The sequence below is a fragment of the Rhinopithecus roxellana genome, chromosome 13, assembly GCF_007565055.1.
Source record: "Rhinopithecus roxellana isolate Shanxi Qingling chromosome 13, ASM756505v1, whole genome shotgun sequence".
Classification (NCBI taxonomy): domain Eukaryota; kingdom Metazoa; phylum Chordata; class Mammalia; order Primates; family Cercopithecidae; genus Rhinopithecus; species Rhinopithecus roxellana.
Genome location: NC_044561.1, coordinates 94,762,735 through 94,779,907, shown reverse-complemented (window position 1 = coordinate 94,779,907; position 17,173 = coordinate 94,762,735). Strand labels below are relative to the sequence as shown.

The 17,173-nt window shown below is 40.5% G+C and overlaps 1 protein-coding gene across 3 annotated transcripts in view; it reads left to right on the top strand.

Annotated features, from left to right (window-relative positions):
• The window catches only part of PLCB1 (phospholipase C beta 1), a 587,065-nt gene that overhangs the window by 383,933 nt on the left and 185,959 nt on the right, over positions 1–17,173 (top strand). For all 3 annotated transcript variants that reach the window (XM_030915597.1, XM_030915595.1, XM_030915596.1), the window contains exons 22-24: positions 2,505–2,637; positions 5,876–5,929; positions 10,537–10,756. In XM_030915597.1, the coding sequence (XP_030771457.1) occupies positions 2,505–2,637; positions 5,876–5,929; positions 10,537–10,756 (407 nt within the window). The remainder of the gene's footprint in view (positions 1–2,504; positions 2,638–5,875; positions 5,930–10,536; positions 10,757–17,173) is intronic.

Genomic DNA, 17,173 nt, shown 5'->3' with positions numbered 1-17,173 from the left:
TTCATTCGCCACATGGTTTTAGAAACCGACTTGGATATAATGGGGAAGGTCAGATCCCCACGAAACAGGGACATCTTCCTATCTGCTTTCTAAAGCAGCTGAGTTTGGTAACCAAGGGCACCCTCTTCAGCTGGGAGGCCAGGAAAGCGTTACCGCTGCTATATTTAACACAAAGAACCACCCACTGCGGGTGTACAGGCCCCATGTAGTCAAATCTAGTTTTTCAAGGGAAGCAAGAAATCCATTGTTTCAGTATAAAATCACCTTAATTAAAAGATTTGACAACATTGGATGAGCCAAAGAAAATGCATCCATGTATCCCATTGGGACCATGAGTTTCCAGTTTGCAATGCCTTGCTGAACAAAACATACACAATCCTTTCCCTTTGCATATAATTCTAGGGAGAATTTTTCTGATGGATGTAAGTAAATAGTGTGACCATACTGGCACTTACCCATCAGAAGCAGTCATTTTTCAAAGCAAAGATTCTGCCATAGTGAGCTATACAGGCTGCCCGGGTTACTTGTTTAGGCTCCTGTCTCCCTTAATTGATGTCTAGCCACTGCTACTAAGGGCTCTTGCAGCACTCAGCAGGCTGTAGTAAACAAGCAGGGATGATCTGTTGAATTAAAATAAGTTCTGCCGTCACTTAATGCAGTTTTGGAAGATGCTTTAAAGATGATTTGGGAAACAGATTAAAACCCACTGGTGACAATCAGTGTCACTATTTTCACTCTTATCTTACTTTTTATAAAAATGTTATTATAGGACAATTTTTCATCTGTAATGACATGCCAAAATGTCACAATGTTGGGCTCCAAATGGCTTCTGGAAAAATGTATTTCCTAATGTATTTTTTAAAGTGCTACAAAGTAGAACATTGGGATAGCCTCATTGTCAGTAAAACCTGCCAGAGACTTGGAAGGCAATTCTGATAAAGAGTTACAGAGAATTTAGCACATTGAAAAGCAACATTAAAAGAGTATGTAGGCAATTATTTTGTAAGGATCAGCATTTATTCAACAAACATTTTTAAAATGTTTACTCTGTATAAGGTATGTTGAATTAGCTGCTGGAGGGTGTCAAGTGAACATTTCATGTTTCAATGCATTTATTATTATTATTCATTGGTAGTATTCCATAAGCTTAAACGTTTTATTTGTTTTATATCAACATAAATAACAAGCAGAGATGCCCTCTAAAAGAAAATGATATTATTTAAGAATAGGATGTACTAAATTATGTGCATAGTCAGGGAGGGAAGGAAGACAAAGGGTTTTAAAGGATAAATGAGGAGGATTACATAATTGTTTTGAGACGATTATGCTTGGCTACAAGGATCAATAACAAGAGTGACATCAGTCGGAGGTTGGACAGGGAGTTGCTGGGCAGGTGTCCTCACAGAAGTATTTTTTGTGTAAAGTTGCTATGGCCTTTGTACAAGGTGATGGTTTTTGCAGAGTCTTCTGTGAGAGTTTTTCTTATCAGGCATTTATGAATGAGAACCTTCTCTTTATGACATTCCCTGGCTTTTTTGTCAGGGTTTTTTGGGTGGTGGTGGTTGTTGTTGTTTTAATATAAGGGACTCCATTTGGATTCTGACAACTTTCACATTATTTAACATCCACATATTTACTCTATGCCAGAAACAATTCCAAGTACTTTATAAGTATTAACCTATTTAATCATCTAAACAATCTAACAAGATAATATTATGATTCCCAGTACACACATGTCTTCATCTATAAGGATAAAGAAATTGAAGCACAGAGAGTTAAGTGAACCATCCAAAATCACACTGTTGGTAAATTGCAGGGCCGGAATCTGAACCCAAGCAAGCTGTACTCCAAAATGTGCGTTCTTATCCATCACATCAATTAGCTCATTCTATAAAACAACCCCAGACTTGGCAGCTTATAAAATCAATTAGTTATTATTTTTCATGCATTATCTGGTCAGCTGGGCAGGTCTGCAGATCCAGACCAGACTCATAGACACAGCTCATCTCAGCCGGGCTCACTCAAGTGTGTATGCTCAGCTGGGGACTGGCTGGTCCAGGACATCCTTGACCAAGATGACTCAGCTGTCCTCCAGAAGAGCTGGATGAGAGACCAGGATGACTCAGACCTCTCATCCTCCATTGCTATAATAGGGCCCTTAGAAACAGTGGAAAAATTTGTGAGGGCCTTTTGTATCAAGTTTGCTACTCTCTGATGGACCAAAGCCTATCACATAGTCTAGTACAGAGTCAGTGTGGAAGGGCACCACCAACAGGCATAGACATAGGTTGGTGTAAAAATTGGAGACTTTAATACAATTAACCTCCCATAGTCATGGCTCAACACTATGCTGTTTAAACCCTGCTTTCCAGGCAGTATCAAATTTGATATTTCCAACTCCAAAAGAATTGTGAAGATGCTGCAAAATGTAGCCTTGTTGGTTTAGGAAGGCAAGAAAAGAGTAAAAAGAAATGTGAAAAATGAAAGGATATTTATAATTTTAGGCTGATCCTGGAGAAACACCATCAGAGACTCCAAGTGAAGTGAGAACGACTCCAGCAGAAAACGGGGTGAATCACACTACATCCCTGACACCCAAGCCACCCTCCCAGGCTCTCCACAGCCAACCAGCTCCAGGTAAGCCATCTGGAAAGAGCTGGACAACGAGAGCAAGATCCTTCAGTTCATTAGTGCGACTGAAAGAGGCGCTGTGATGTGGGTAGCTAAAGCATTAAGTGGGGAAAGATGTGTGGACTTAGGAGGTGCTCCGACAATGTGCAATTGATGAATGAAGGCCAGAAGAGATTCATATGTGCTCATCTGCCTCTACAGATAACTTATTAAACCACAACAAAAAAAGTACCCAGATTTCCTGTGTCCTTTTTTAGTGATGAATTATAACCCATCTGCTGGCACAGTTTGAGAGGAGTTCTCCAAGCAGCTTATAAACAACCATGCCTTAGAAGTACATTCTTAGGCCTGCTTCATTAATTCTGTGCCAAGGGCTCCTTTCCCTCTTTCTCCAAATTTCTTTTCAACATCCTTGCGTGTCTGCTATGTGCTGGACACATTGCTAAGCCTTTCACATGGATCATATGAATGGCTTCCGCCCCTCACCATACCAGGCCCAGAGAGTAGATTCTACTATTGTCCCCATTGTGCAGATGAACAAGCTGACATTTTCAAGTGATAAAGTACTTATTGAAGGCCACAGAGCCAGGGAAGAGTGAACTTAGGCCTGACACATTTCCCGATGATACTAACATTCTTGCTTTTAGCTCCTATATTCCAACCAAAGCCACACTCATGTCTCATTTCTCAAAAAAAAAAAAACAAAAACAAAAAACAAAAACTTTGATTTCTATGCAGCTAACTTTGACATTTAATCTTATGCAGCTTTGTGTAACTCTTCCTTGTATGTATGTCCTATTTACCCCAGTAAATGGGAAGCCTCCTAGGTAGACTTCAGGTTGGTGCCTCCTCTGTACATCACACAGTGCTGGAGAATAGCATGTACCTGATAATTTCTTGTTGAATTGGTTAATAAAGTAAACAAAAGGGAACAGAATTTCCTTCTATGAAGGTGTGGAAAGAAGCTCATTTCTTTGTCACACTAGGTCAGAGCACCAATAGATCCAGATGTTTTATTTAGGGTAGAAGGTTATTTCTCATTGGGGAGAATGAGAATTAAAAAAAAAAAAAAAGAATTATATTTAATTTGTATCAGACATGCTTGAACTGCTTTTTAAAATGTTACTGACCAGGCATGGTGGCTCATGCCCGTAATTGCAGTACTTTGGAAGGTTGAGACAGGTGGATCACTTGAGGTCAGCAGTTCAAGACCAAGTTTCACCAACATGGTGAAACCCCCATCTCTACTAAAAATACATAAGTTAGCCTGGCATGGTGGTGCATGCCTGTAGTTCCAGCTACTCAGGAGGCTGAAGCAGGAGAATCGCTTGAACCCAGGAGGCGGAGGTTGCAGTAAGCTGATATCGCACCACTGCACTCTAGCCTGAGTGACAGAATGAGGCTCCATCTCAAAAAAAAAAAAAAAAAGTTGCCAAAGTCAATAATAGTAAGAAGATGACTTAATAATGAACAAGAAGTAAATTTTCAAATAAAGAGTTTTATATACCAAATACAAACATCTTGAGTGCTTCTGAAATATAAATCCGTCATTTAAATGTATGAGTAAATAGTCATGTGTTCCTGAAAGCAAAAGAGAATTTAGCATTTTCACATTTAACTTTTTTTAACTTGATATTTTGGAATAATTTAACTTACGGAAAACATTTTTTAAATGGCACAGAATACATTGCAAAAATAGCCTCCTCTTCCCCTAACATTAACATCTCACAGGATCATGGGGCAATCATCAAAACCAGGAAACTAACATTGGCACGATACTCTGACCTGAACTGCACACTTTATTTGGACTAACTTGCTTTCTGCTAATGTCCTTTTACTGTTCAAGATTCCAACGCAGGATCCCACGTTGTATTTTATTGTCATGGTTCTTTCGTCTCCTTTAATCTCTGGCAGTCCGCAGTCTTTCCTGTCTTTCATAACCTTGCTACTTTGGAAGAACTCTGGTCAGTTATTTTGTAGAACGTCCCTCAGTCTGGGTTGGTCCGATGTTTCGCCATGATTAGGTTGAGGGCATGCATTTTGACAAGAGCACCACGCAAGTGATACTTGTCCTTCTCAGCGCATCACATCACGGATATGCGTTATTGCTGGGCTTCATCACTGATGATGTGGGATCACTTGGTTAAGGTGGTTTCTCTACTGAAAGTTATTTATTTTCCCCTCTTAGATATATTGGGAGAGCTACTTTGAGACTATGCAAATATCCTGTTCTTCCTTAAACTTTTACTTACTGATTTTAACATTCACCAATGGATCTTTCCTTTAACAGTTATTACTGCATAGTAGTCAATATTTGAGTTTTATATTTTACTTTATTTTATTTTGGGATGGAGTTTGGCTCTTGTTGCCCAGGCTGGAGTGTAGTGGTGTGATCTTGGCTCACTGCAACCTCTGCCTCCTGGGTTCAAGCGATTCTCCTACCTCAGCCTCCCGAGTAGCTGGGATTACATGCATGCACCACCATAACCGGCTAATTTTGTATTTTTAGTAGAGACGGGATTTCACCATGTTGGTTAGGCTGGTCTCGAACTCCTGACCTCAGGTGATCCACTGGCCTTGGCCTCCCAACATTTGACTTTTAAAAGGCCACTTGTCATTCTTGATTTTGCCAGAAGGTGGCAATAGCATTGCCTAAACTGAATTTGTTTTGCTTCCAAGTGAATGTCTTTTCTCTCCTTATAAATGGGGCATATAATATCACCCCCCCCCCTTTTTTTTTTTTTTTTTTTTTGAGACAGATTTTCACTCACTCTGTCACATAGGCTGGAGTGCAGTGGCATGATCTCAGTCCACTGCAACCTCCACCTCCTGGCTTCAAGTGATTCTCCTGCTTCAACCAACCAACTCGCTGGGATTACAACTACCTGCCACCATGCTCTGCTGATTTTTGTATTTTTAGTAGAGAAAGGGTTTTACCATATTGTCCAGGATGGTCTTGAACTCCTGACTTCAAGTAATCCACCTGCCTCGGCCTCCAAAAGTGCCGGGATTACAGGAATGAGCCACTGCACCTGGCCTAATGTTACATTTAATTAGGTTTGTCTCAAAGCTACAAATGAAGACTTTTTAAGAATAATTTTTATAAAGAATTGTCTCACACAATTTGTCATTTCTCTGAAAAGAGATTTAGATTCAAGGCCCAAATATGTTTGCTTGTTTGTTTATAGGAAGAATAAAATTTAAAAAGCTGAAGAGGCTATTTATTTTATCTTTTATATTACAGGTTCTGTAAAGGCACCTGCCAAAACAGAAGATCTTATTCAGAGTGTCTTAACAGGTAAATGCCACCCTTTCCCCTCATGGAATTCAGCAGCTGAGTATTACACAGTGGAAGTATTTAGAGGAGAGGAAATTTCCATTCGTATCTGAAAAATAACATCATTAATATTTCTTCTTCTAAAAAATCTACAGACATACACTTTTAGTTTAGTCTACGTGATATGATATAATCACAGAGAAGTAACCATACTTTGTAGCTAGAACCCTACTGGCATAAAAATAGTGTAGTTTCACAAGATAGCTATTTCAGCATCAAAGAATAGTTTCATGCTGGAAATGTAACCCAGTGAACAAGAATGCCTGTCTTCCCAAATTGCCAACAATAAACTATATTTTAGATATACAGAATATGATCCATTTGTGAGCATAAAATGCACAGTCTTTCAGAACTGTGATACAGTTTGGAATTATTTTGTATTTGGTTAGTCACATAAACTAGTGGAACTAAAATTGGTATAAGCTTTGTGCAGGACAATTAGCAGTAGGTAGTGGAATGTTAAAAATGTTTATAATACTCAGCTCAATATACAAGAGAAATGTACACACATGTTCATCAAAAGCAGCACCACTGGTAAGGGCCAAATCTAGAAACGACCCAATGTCCATCAGCAGTAAGGTAGGTAAATAAATTGTGATAAATTCCTAGCATAGAACAGGAGGCAGCTGCAGGAATAAATAAACTCAAGTCACACACAACCTGGATAAAACTCAAGGCATAATGTTGAGGAGAAAAGCCAGACACAAAAGAGCATGTTCTGTAGGATTCCATATACACTAACTTCAAAGACAAAATTAATTCATGCTATAGAAACCTGGATTTGGATCATACTTGGTGGGAGACAGGAACCAAAAAGGAAGACTTCTGGGATGCTGGCAAAATTCTGATTTTGACCTGAGTGATGGATATTGAAGCACGTTGACTTTGGAAAAATTTACAAGGCTATACATTTATGATTTATGCACTTTGATGTATGTATTTGTATTTCATCAAGAAATGCATAAAATGTGCATAGAAAAATTACTTGAGGAAAGTGTTAAAAGAAAACAAAATATGGTTTGGTTTGGTTTTTGAGACGAAGTCACCCAGGCTGGAGTGCAGTGGTGCAATCTTGGCTGACCGCAACTTCCACCTCTCGGGTTCAAGCGATTCTCCTGCCTCAGCCTCCCAAATAGCTGGGATTACAGGCATGCGCCACCATGCCTGGCGAATTTTGTATTTTTAGTAGAGATGGTGCTTTGCCATGTTGGCCAGGCTGGTCTCGAACTCCTGACCTCAGGTGATCCACCCGCCTCAGCCTCCCAAAGTTTTGGGATTACAGGCATGAGCCACCACACTCCTCCCAACAAAACGTGTTTTTAAAAGATTTAGTTCTAGGCTGGGCACGGTGGCTCATGCCTGTAATCCCAGTACTTAGGGAGGCCAAGGGGGTGGATCACCTGAGGTCAGAAGTTCGAGACCAGCCTGACCAACATGGAGAAACCCTCTCTCTACTAAAAAATACAAAATTAGCTGCTGTGGTGGCGTGCACCTATAATCCCAGCTACTCAGGAGACTGAGGCAGGAAATTCGCTTGAACCCAGGAGGCGGAGGTTGCGGTGAGCCAAGATCGTGCCATTGCACTCTAGCCTGGGAAACAAGCATGAAATTCCGTCTCAAAAAAAAAAAAGATTTAGTTTCATGGGAAACAATACCATATTAATGCATACAACAAGAGACAGAAGTGTTCCTAGAACATGATTTTCATGTTATTTAAAAGAATGTAAATGAGTGGACAAAAGGCAATGGTCTGTGCCATTAATCACATTAGCTGTGATTATATCTTGGTGGCTTCTTTATAAATGCTATTTGTGTCTTTATATAAGTGGGCATTACCTTTATACTTAAGAGCATATTCTAAGGAACAGCCTCTCATCTACAGACTTTTTAAAAATAATAGTTTATGTGGATTTATTTCTAATCATAGGTAAGAACATCTAGAGACTTATTTCCAAACTGCCTATAGCTGATGTGCTGTAAACCGCTTTTAAAGAAATAGAATTGCATCTGCCACCAAGAATGCAGCAATTCCTTGGGATTATAAATTCTTAATGTAATAACTTATTATGCAACCATAATGAGTCAATTTGGGCCTGAGGGAAACCATTAAATAAATGTACCTGGTTTTCTCCATGGCCTCATTCTCAAAAGAAATCGAATGTCAGGAGAATAGACACAGTAAAAGAAAAGGAAATATATTTCTATTGCTTAAAGACCTTAACATTTAATAGCATCAATTATTATTCTAGTTCCAACGTTTATTCGCTAGACATCTTATTTTCTATTCAGGTCTCTTGTTACTCACAGCATATATATTATTTCTGAATCAGTTGATAGTTTTAAATATTTACGGTGACATTTTTTGTTCCCAGAAGCAGGACATTCAATTCAAAGCATGGAAACATGAACTATGACTTGATCTAGGTCCATATAGATGATAATTCACTGAAGTTAAGATACCACCAGTTGTAAAGCATTCTATGCTCACGTTTTGCTAAAAAAGAAAAGCACTGACCCACTGTAATACCCCACCAACCAGAAGATGCATCTTGATTTCAGAAATGTTACCATATTTTTTAAATGCACATTCTAGAATTGATTGAATATATCAGTAAAATACAGATTTATTTTGTTTTGTTTTGTTTTGAGACAGAGCCTCACTCTGTCGCCCAGGCTGGAGTGCAATTGTGTGATCTCAGCTCATTGCAACCTCTGTCTCCTGGGTTCAAGTGATTCTCCCGAGTAACTGGGATTACAGGCACCTGCCACCACGCCCGGCTAATTTGTGCATTTTTATTTTTTCATTTATTTATTTATTTATTTATTTATTTATTTATTTAGAGACAGAGTCTCACTCTGCCACCCAGGCTGGAGTGCAGTGGCGCAATCTTGGCTCACTGCAACCTCTGCTTCCCAGGTTCAAGCGACTCTCCTGCCTCAGCCTTTCAGAGTAGCTGGGATTATAGGCGTGTGCCCCCATACCCAGCTAATTTTTGTGTTTTTAGTAGAGACGGGAGTTTTGCCATGTTGGTCGGGCTGGTCTCGAACTCCTGACCTCAGATGATTCACCCACCTTGGCGTCCCAAATTGTTGGGATTACAGGCGTGAGCCACCGCACCTGGCCTAATTTTTGTATTTTTAGTAGAGACAGGGTTTCACCATGTTGGCCAGGGTAGTCTCGAATTCCTGACCTCAGGTGATCCACCTGTCTGGGCCTCCCAAAGTGCTGGGAGTACAGGTATAAGCCACTGCGCCCGGCCCAGAATGTTTTAAGGTCAGCCCCTATCACTTTAAAAGTTTTCTCAGCATGGGATAAAAAAAGCAGCCAGGCATGGTGACTCATGCCTGGTAATCCCAGCACTTCGGGAAGCCAAGGAGGGCGGATCACTTGAGGCTGGGAGTTTGAGACCAGGCTGGCCAACATGGCAAAACCCCATCTCTACAAAAAATAGAAAATAATTAGCCGGGCGTGTTGGTGCATGCTTGTAATCCCAGTTACCTGGGAGGCTGAGACATGAGAATCACTTGAACCCGGGAGGTGAAGGTTGCAGTGAGCTGAGATCGTGCCACTGCACTCCAGCCTGAGCAGCAGAGCAAGACTCTGTCTCAAAAAAGAAAATAATAATAAAAATAATATAGTAATGTGGCCTGCTAGTAAGCCTCTGGTGACTTTGTGCAAATTATAAGAGACCTTCCCTCAGACACTTTACTGCTATATGCTTTTATGATAAATGTACAAACTTACGATGTTTATACTGTAAATGGTACCTTTAGAAATGGTGCTGTAGAACCTGCACAGTTATTTTCTAAGCCTCCACAGGCACAGTGTCAGAAACTGGGTTAAATACTTTCTGTGAGTTCTTTTATGTCATCATCTTAACAACCCTATAAAGTTAGAGAAGTATTATAATCCTTCTAGCAATGCTGTTGGTGCCCTGCCCAGATTCCCTGTACAGCTGGTGCACCCGTCTCCCGGCTGGTGGTGAGGGTTGGCTGCTAACAGCTCATAACTTCTCCTTCTCTGCAAAATTGCCCTCAACCAAAAGGAAGCCCCCTCTCCAGATGGTTATGCCTCCCTGCACTGAATGTCCCAAACGTGCAAGAACCTCGCCTTCTTACCTCAAGATGAAACCAGCTCAGTGGTACAACTCACACTCCAGCGCTCCCCCATGGGATCAGGCAGAGACCAGACTCCATCCTTCTGAGCCACACCCTTGCTCAGCTCCTTCCCCAGCCCCATCTGCTTCCCTGGCTCCCCTACTCTGAGAGTCCCTCAGTAAAGCGTGTGCACCTGAATCCCCATCTCGCATTCTGCTTCTAGGGAACCCAAACTAAAAATATATATATTCAAATGAAGCAATCGGGTCTCTGAGAAGTTTAATAACATAGTCTCAAAGTTAGCAAGTGATAGAGTCAGACTGGAACCCAGATAGAGCTGACATCAAGCTTCGCTCTTAAACTCCAGCTGAGCAAGATCAAACATTTCCTCCTAAGAAGGTGGCTGCTCCTCTTTCCATCTGGACGTTGAGCCCTCCCATGCCCTTAGCTTTCATATTCATTTGTTGCAGAAGTGGAAGCACAGACCATCGAAGAGCTAAAGCAACAGAAATCGTTTGTGAAACTTCAAAAGAAGCACTACAAAGAAATGAAAGACCTGGTTAAGAGACACCACAAGAAAACCACTGACCTGATCAAAGAACACACTACCAAGTATAATGAAATTCAGAATGACTACTTGAGAAGGAGAGCAGCTTTGGAAAAGTCCGCCAAAAAGGACAGTAAGAAAAAGTAAGTTCAACAAATATTTTTAGTTTGTTTCATAGCATGAAGAGTCGTTAACATGGATTTTTAATGTTTTATATCATGTTTTGGGATCTGTACCATGGCAAGAAGGCCACCTAACCTCCTCCGTTCTCCACAGCTTTTGAGGTATCTTACCCCAAATTTGCTTGTGGATTGAATTTTTTTATTTGACCAAATTCTGAGAATAAAAATGCAGGAAGTCCTCCCGTGAGTCTAGCCTGTGATCCCAATTCCAGTTAACTAACTACCTGTATTACAGCTGCCATGAGTATGAGATTTTTGCCTTGGGTACCTAGAACCTATTTGGAGAGGCAGCTGTTTTTTTTTTTTTTGGAGACAGAGTCTTGCCCTGCCACCCAGACTGGAGTGCAGTGACATCATCTCGGCTCACTGTAACTTCTGCCTCCAGAGTTTAAGTGATTCTTGTGCCTCAGCCTTCCAAGAAGCTGGGATTATGCCACCACACCTGGCTAATTTTTGTATTTTTAGTAGAGATGGGGTTTCACCAGGTTGCCCAACTGGTCTTGAACTCCTGGCCTCAAGTGATCTGCCTGCCTCGGCCTCCCAAAGTGCTGGGATTACAGACATGAGCCACCACACCAGGCCACAACTGGTCTTATAGGAAAGAGAAGCTGACTATCCTTTGCTACCCTATCTGAAATGTATAATGCCTTACACAGGTGACTCTTATGTTTGGGCCTGGGTTCCCACAGCCCCGAGTACTCAAACCTTGACGATGAGAAGCATCTCTCACACATTCACTCAATTAATATTTATTGAGTGCCTACTGTGCCCTGGGGACACAGCAATAAACATGACCTACCCAATCATCTCAAATAGCTAACATGGTAATGTGGGCAACGTAAACAATAAACAACAAACACACAGCATCATCTTGGGCTGTGATGAGGACTATTAAGGAAAGAAATAAACAGGACCATGGGATAGAGAATGACTAGAGATGGGCGATCACTTCTGACATGTTGATCTGCAATAAGGTGGCACAGAAAGAATAAGGCCTGGTCAGCTATGCAAAGAACTAGGAAGACTTATTCCAGGCTGAGGAAACAGCAAGTGCAAAGGCCCTCAGGCAGGAAAAACAATGAGCTTGTTCCAGGAACAGTAAAGCTGGCAAAGTGGGTGAAACATAGTAAACCATGAGAGGAGTGAAACAGGATGAGATCAGAGAAACAGGAAGGAATCCCACTGCTAGGTTCTTTAGAGCTGGAGCAAGCGACAGTTCAAAATGTATTGAATGTGCAATAAGATGCTACTGAAGAAAGAAATTAATATGGTGAAATTTGAGAGTCTCAGAGAAATGAGTCTAGTTGTTGTGTGGAAGAGGGACTCTCGAGCTGTGCATCTCAAATGGACATGAGTCACCAGGCTCTTGTTGGGTGCAGGTTCTGATTCCATGTCTGAACTAGGGCCTGAGCAGCACCAGGTGATGCTGATTCTGCAGTTCCATGGACAACACTCTGAGTAGTGAGGATCAAGGGCTCAGAGTGAAAGCGGGAGACCAGTTAGGAAACCTTTTCATGAGTCCAGCTGAGTAATGATGGTGGTTTGGTCTAGGATGAAGGTGGTAGACATGGAGAGAAGGGGATGAATTCTTGATTTGTTTTTTTAAAAAGCGTAAGGTATGGGGTCAGAGGCCTGAAGAGAGTAGCCTGCTTGTATGTCTCTGCAATTCCCAGGTGTCCTTTAGAGAATGAAAGTCATGCTGTTACCCACACCAAATGTGTTCATGACACTCCATTATCTAGACTAGATCAGTGCATCTCAAATTTCAGTGTGCATATTTGCTAAACACAGACCCTTGGGCCTGACCCTAGAGTTTCTGCCTCAGGGGCCTCCTTCCGTAGGGACTGAGCTTCTGAGCTTCTAACGAGCTCCTAAGGTTTGCTGATGCTGTTGGTCCACAGACTTTCCACTGATGGGCCCTGGTCTGTAATCGTTCAGAACCATCCTAGAAATTGAAGGGTGGCTGAAAGGCCTTCTTTGGTCTAATCCCTGCCTCCCTTCCCAGCTGCCATCTCCCAGCACTTCACACAAAAACCTGTACCTTCTGCTTAGTTCCCACCATGAAGACATAGGGCAGTTGGGATTCTCTGGGCTCAAGGCCTTTCTTCAATTGCAAGACTCTTGTGTGAACAATGCAGGTGCTGCCTCTAAACTCCAACAGAGACCTGCTTCCAAATGTGAGGATGCCATGTGGATTTCAGAGTGTCACGTGCTCTCAGAACCCCACATGTGGACTGCTCATCATAGCTTATCACGGGACTTTGTGGACACAGGGTCTGGTGGACCACAGGGCATTTCCTCTCTTATACCCTGTCAAGGACTGTTCTCAGTCCTGGAATAGCATTTCATTGAGTGTTGACGAAGTGCTGGGTGTATGTGTCATATCAGTTTCCTAGGGTTGCTGTAAGAAGTACAGCAAAACTGGATGGCTTAAAACAATAAAAATGTATTTTCTCACAGTTTTGGAGGCTAGGAATTCAAAAATCAAGGCATTGCCTGGGCATGGTGGCTCATGCCTGTAATCCCAGCACTTTGGGAGGCTAAGGTGGGAAGATAACTTGAGGCCAGGAGTTTGAGACCAGCCTGGGCAACATAGTGAAACCCCGTCTCTACTAAAAATACAAAACTTAGCCAGGCATGGTGGTGCATGCCTGTAATCCCAGCTACTCAGCAGACTGAGATAGGAGGATTGCTTGAACCGGGAGACGGAGGTTGCAGTGAGCCGAGATGGTGCCACTGTACTCCAGCCTGGGCAACAGAGAAGGACTCTGTCTCAAGACAAGACAAAAGAAAACAAAGCAAAACAAAACAAAGCAAAAAAACAAAATCAAGGTGTCAGTGGACTATGCGATCTCTGAAAAGTCTAGGGGAGGAATCTTTTTTGTTTGTTTCTTCTAACTTCTGGTGGTTGCTGGCAATCTTTGGCATTCCTTGGCTGACAGACACATCACTCCAGTCTGTACCTCCATTATCACATGAATTCTCCCTGCGTAGGTGTGTCTCGGTGCAAATTTCCCTCTTCTAATGACAGACACCAGGCATTAGATTCAGGTCCACCCTAATCCACTATGACCTCATTCTATTACATTTGCAACAAACTCTTTCCAAATTAGATCACAGACTGAGAGGTTCTGGGCAGAACCTGAAGTTTACAGGGCTGTTATTTAACCCAGTACATGTGCTAACCACTTCTATGTACTATTCCATATATTGCCCACAGCAGCACTGTCAAGTAGGTACAGACATCACCCACATTGGATAAGAGAGGACCTAAAACTCAGTAAGGCCAAGTAACCTGGCCAGGGGCACATGCAACACAAAAGGCTGTAGTGACAGTGAGGTCATGGCATGTTGCCCCCTGAGATACTGCTTGTGTCCGATGACATAGCAGATCTGGAGTCTGCATCTCTGTAGACCAGTGACTGCTTCTGGTCCCTATACTTATAATCTTCTATCTCTACACAACAAAACAAACAGATGTATGAAATAACTATGTCCAAATAAATTCCCTCATTAACTATCCCAAATGTTATGAGATTTCTCTTCTAAATTTAGATTCCTGAAATTTCTTTAAACATCTTTTGCAGGTGTATAGTATGAACTTCTTGACAATAAATAATGTTTCACAGCATGAAGTTCCCTAATCAACAGTGTTAATTTTTACCTAAAAATATTTTCTTCAAAGTTGAATAATTAGGGAAATGGAAGTAAATGCAGTGACTTTACATTTTGTTATCTTTTTAGGGCACAGACAGTTCTTGTCTTCCTCAGGGCTTATTTAGCTGTCAAGAATAGTTTTAATTTCAGTTATTCAGCACTAACAGCATTGTGTAAGACTTTGTTCTAAAGTCTTTTTAAACATCAACTCATAACATTTTAAAAATAAAATTTTAAAATAATATTTATGTTTAAAATAAAATGTTATTTGTGGTTTTAATAAAGGTGTATCATTTAGAAGATTTATAACTTTCAAAAGCAAAAGAATCCCTTAGTTACATTTATATATATATATATATATATATAAAATGCTATATATATATAGCATTTTAATGAATTGTAGCATCAAGAGAAGTTAAGAAAAGCCTTTTAAGTTGAAATTATTACTCCACTTAATTTTCTATACTATAGTATATAAATTACTTTTATCAGATAGCCCATTTTTCATATGTTGGCTAACCAATGGACAATGTATTGCCAAAGATAATCCAATGATCTTCACAGCTCTAGGAAATTTTATGTAGAATTAGTTGTACATTTACTCAAAACTTTTTTGGAATCATTGTCGTCAGCTTTCTCAGTAAAGATTATCTCAAAAGCTTGACTGATAATAATTGCCACTGAGAAATATAATTTCATTCTTTAACTGAAAACTTTATAAATTACCCTGAAACTGTGTAAGCATGTAAGTGACCTGTCAATTAAGCGAAGTATAAGACAAACTATTACATCCTTCCTTTACTGAATAATCTTCTTTTGATGCCAAGTCATAGAGATAAGATGCATTTTTTAGATTTATATTGTGACATATGATTTAACACATGCTTAAATCGAAAGCACTATCAAAACCTAATCCTTGGGCTTTAAAAAGTAATAAAATCATCATTTCTTAAGGCTGGAGCAGCCTTAAGGGCCACCTAGGTGATATTTGTCACTTGTTCAAGGAGGAAGCTGAAAGCTAACGGTATTACCATTTACCTGTAGTTACACAGCCAGTTCAAGCAAAGCTTGGCCTAAAACTTCTCCTGAGTTTCTACTTTAGTCATATGTACTATGAACCACGAAAATCTGAGACAGTTAATTTAGCAAGTTTATTTAGTAAGTTCATTTTTCCAAGGTTCAGGACGTGTGCCTGTGACACAGCCTCAGGAGGTCCAGACGACATGTACCCAAGGTAGTCAGAGCAGTTTGGTTTTATACATTCTAGGGAGACGTGAGACGTCACTCAACCTATGCAAGATGAACGCTGGTTCTATCTGGAAAGGCGGGACAACTCAAAGCAAAGGCAGGAAGACAGAAGCCAGGAGGGGATTTCCAGGAGGTAGATAAGAGACATATGGTTGCATTCTTTTGAAGTTTCTGATTAGCCTCTTCAAAGGAGACCATCAGATATGCATTTATCTCAGTAAGCAGAGGAGTGACTTTGAGTAGAATGGGAGGCAGTTTGGCCCTAAGCCATTCCCAGCTAGACTTTTCCATTTAGCTTAGTGATTTGGGGCCACAAGATTTATTTTCCTTTCACTGTACGTATTTGTTTATTCATTTTTGTATATACTTATAAGTCATATCCTGCAAACTTCCAGTAGAATATTGAAGTAACATCATAGAAGATTTGTATGTAAAAATCCCATGAAAATAGAAAGAGAAACCGCACACAGGCATAGACTGAGCTTTGGACAAATTATCTAGACCTGCTGCCCAATATGGGAGCCACTAGCTATAGGTGGCTCTCGAGTCCTTGAAATGTTGCTTGTGAGATATGTTATAACTATAAAATACACACCAGATATCTAAGACTTCACTTTTTTAAAAAAGAATGTAAAATATCTAAAATATATCTGTTGATTTTATTTTAATTACATGTTGAAATGATATTTTGGGCATATTAAGTTAAATAAAATATATTATTAAAATTAATTTCATTCATTTCTTTTTGCTTTTTGAAGTGACTACTAAAAGTTTGAAATTACGTCTATGAAAGGAATCACATATGTAGTTCTCATTCTGTTTCTACCAGACAGCACCAACCATTTAATGTCATCTCTGTCCTTGAACACTGAATTCAGTTCTTGGCTTCTGAGAAAAGGAATATGGGTTTGATAATTCTCCTTATCTGATTAAAGGAAACTTGCTGAGTCTTCCAAGAGAGACAAGCATTTTCCTAGTATTAAATTGCCACAGACTTAATTTCATGGATCTTATACAACCAGCGGAGGGGATAATGCCTTCAACTTTGTTTTTATAGAAGATGCAGAGATGTTGTTCACTTGTTTTTTTTTTTGTATTGTCCGTCAAAACAAAACCAAACCAAAAAATCCCTTAGTACATAGTATCTAAAGATATGTCATAAGGAGCTTTTCTTCAAGTGGCAAAGCCAGTGGGTCTGATTATGTCTATCTGTCTTCCATCTCTCTTGATACGCAATAAAGTCCTGAAAACACCTCAGATAAATGAATGGAAGGACATTACATCCATTGAAGTTATTTCTTTCCTTCCTTATTTCCTTCCTTCCTTCCTTTTTTTTCCTTCCATCCTTCCCTTCCCTCCCTCCCTCCCTCCTTCCCTCCCTCCCTCCCTCCCTCCCTCCCTTCCTTGTGACAGGGTCTTGCTCTTTTGCTCAGGCTAGAGTGCGGTGGCATGATCACAGCTCACTGCAGTCTT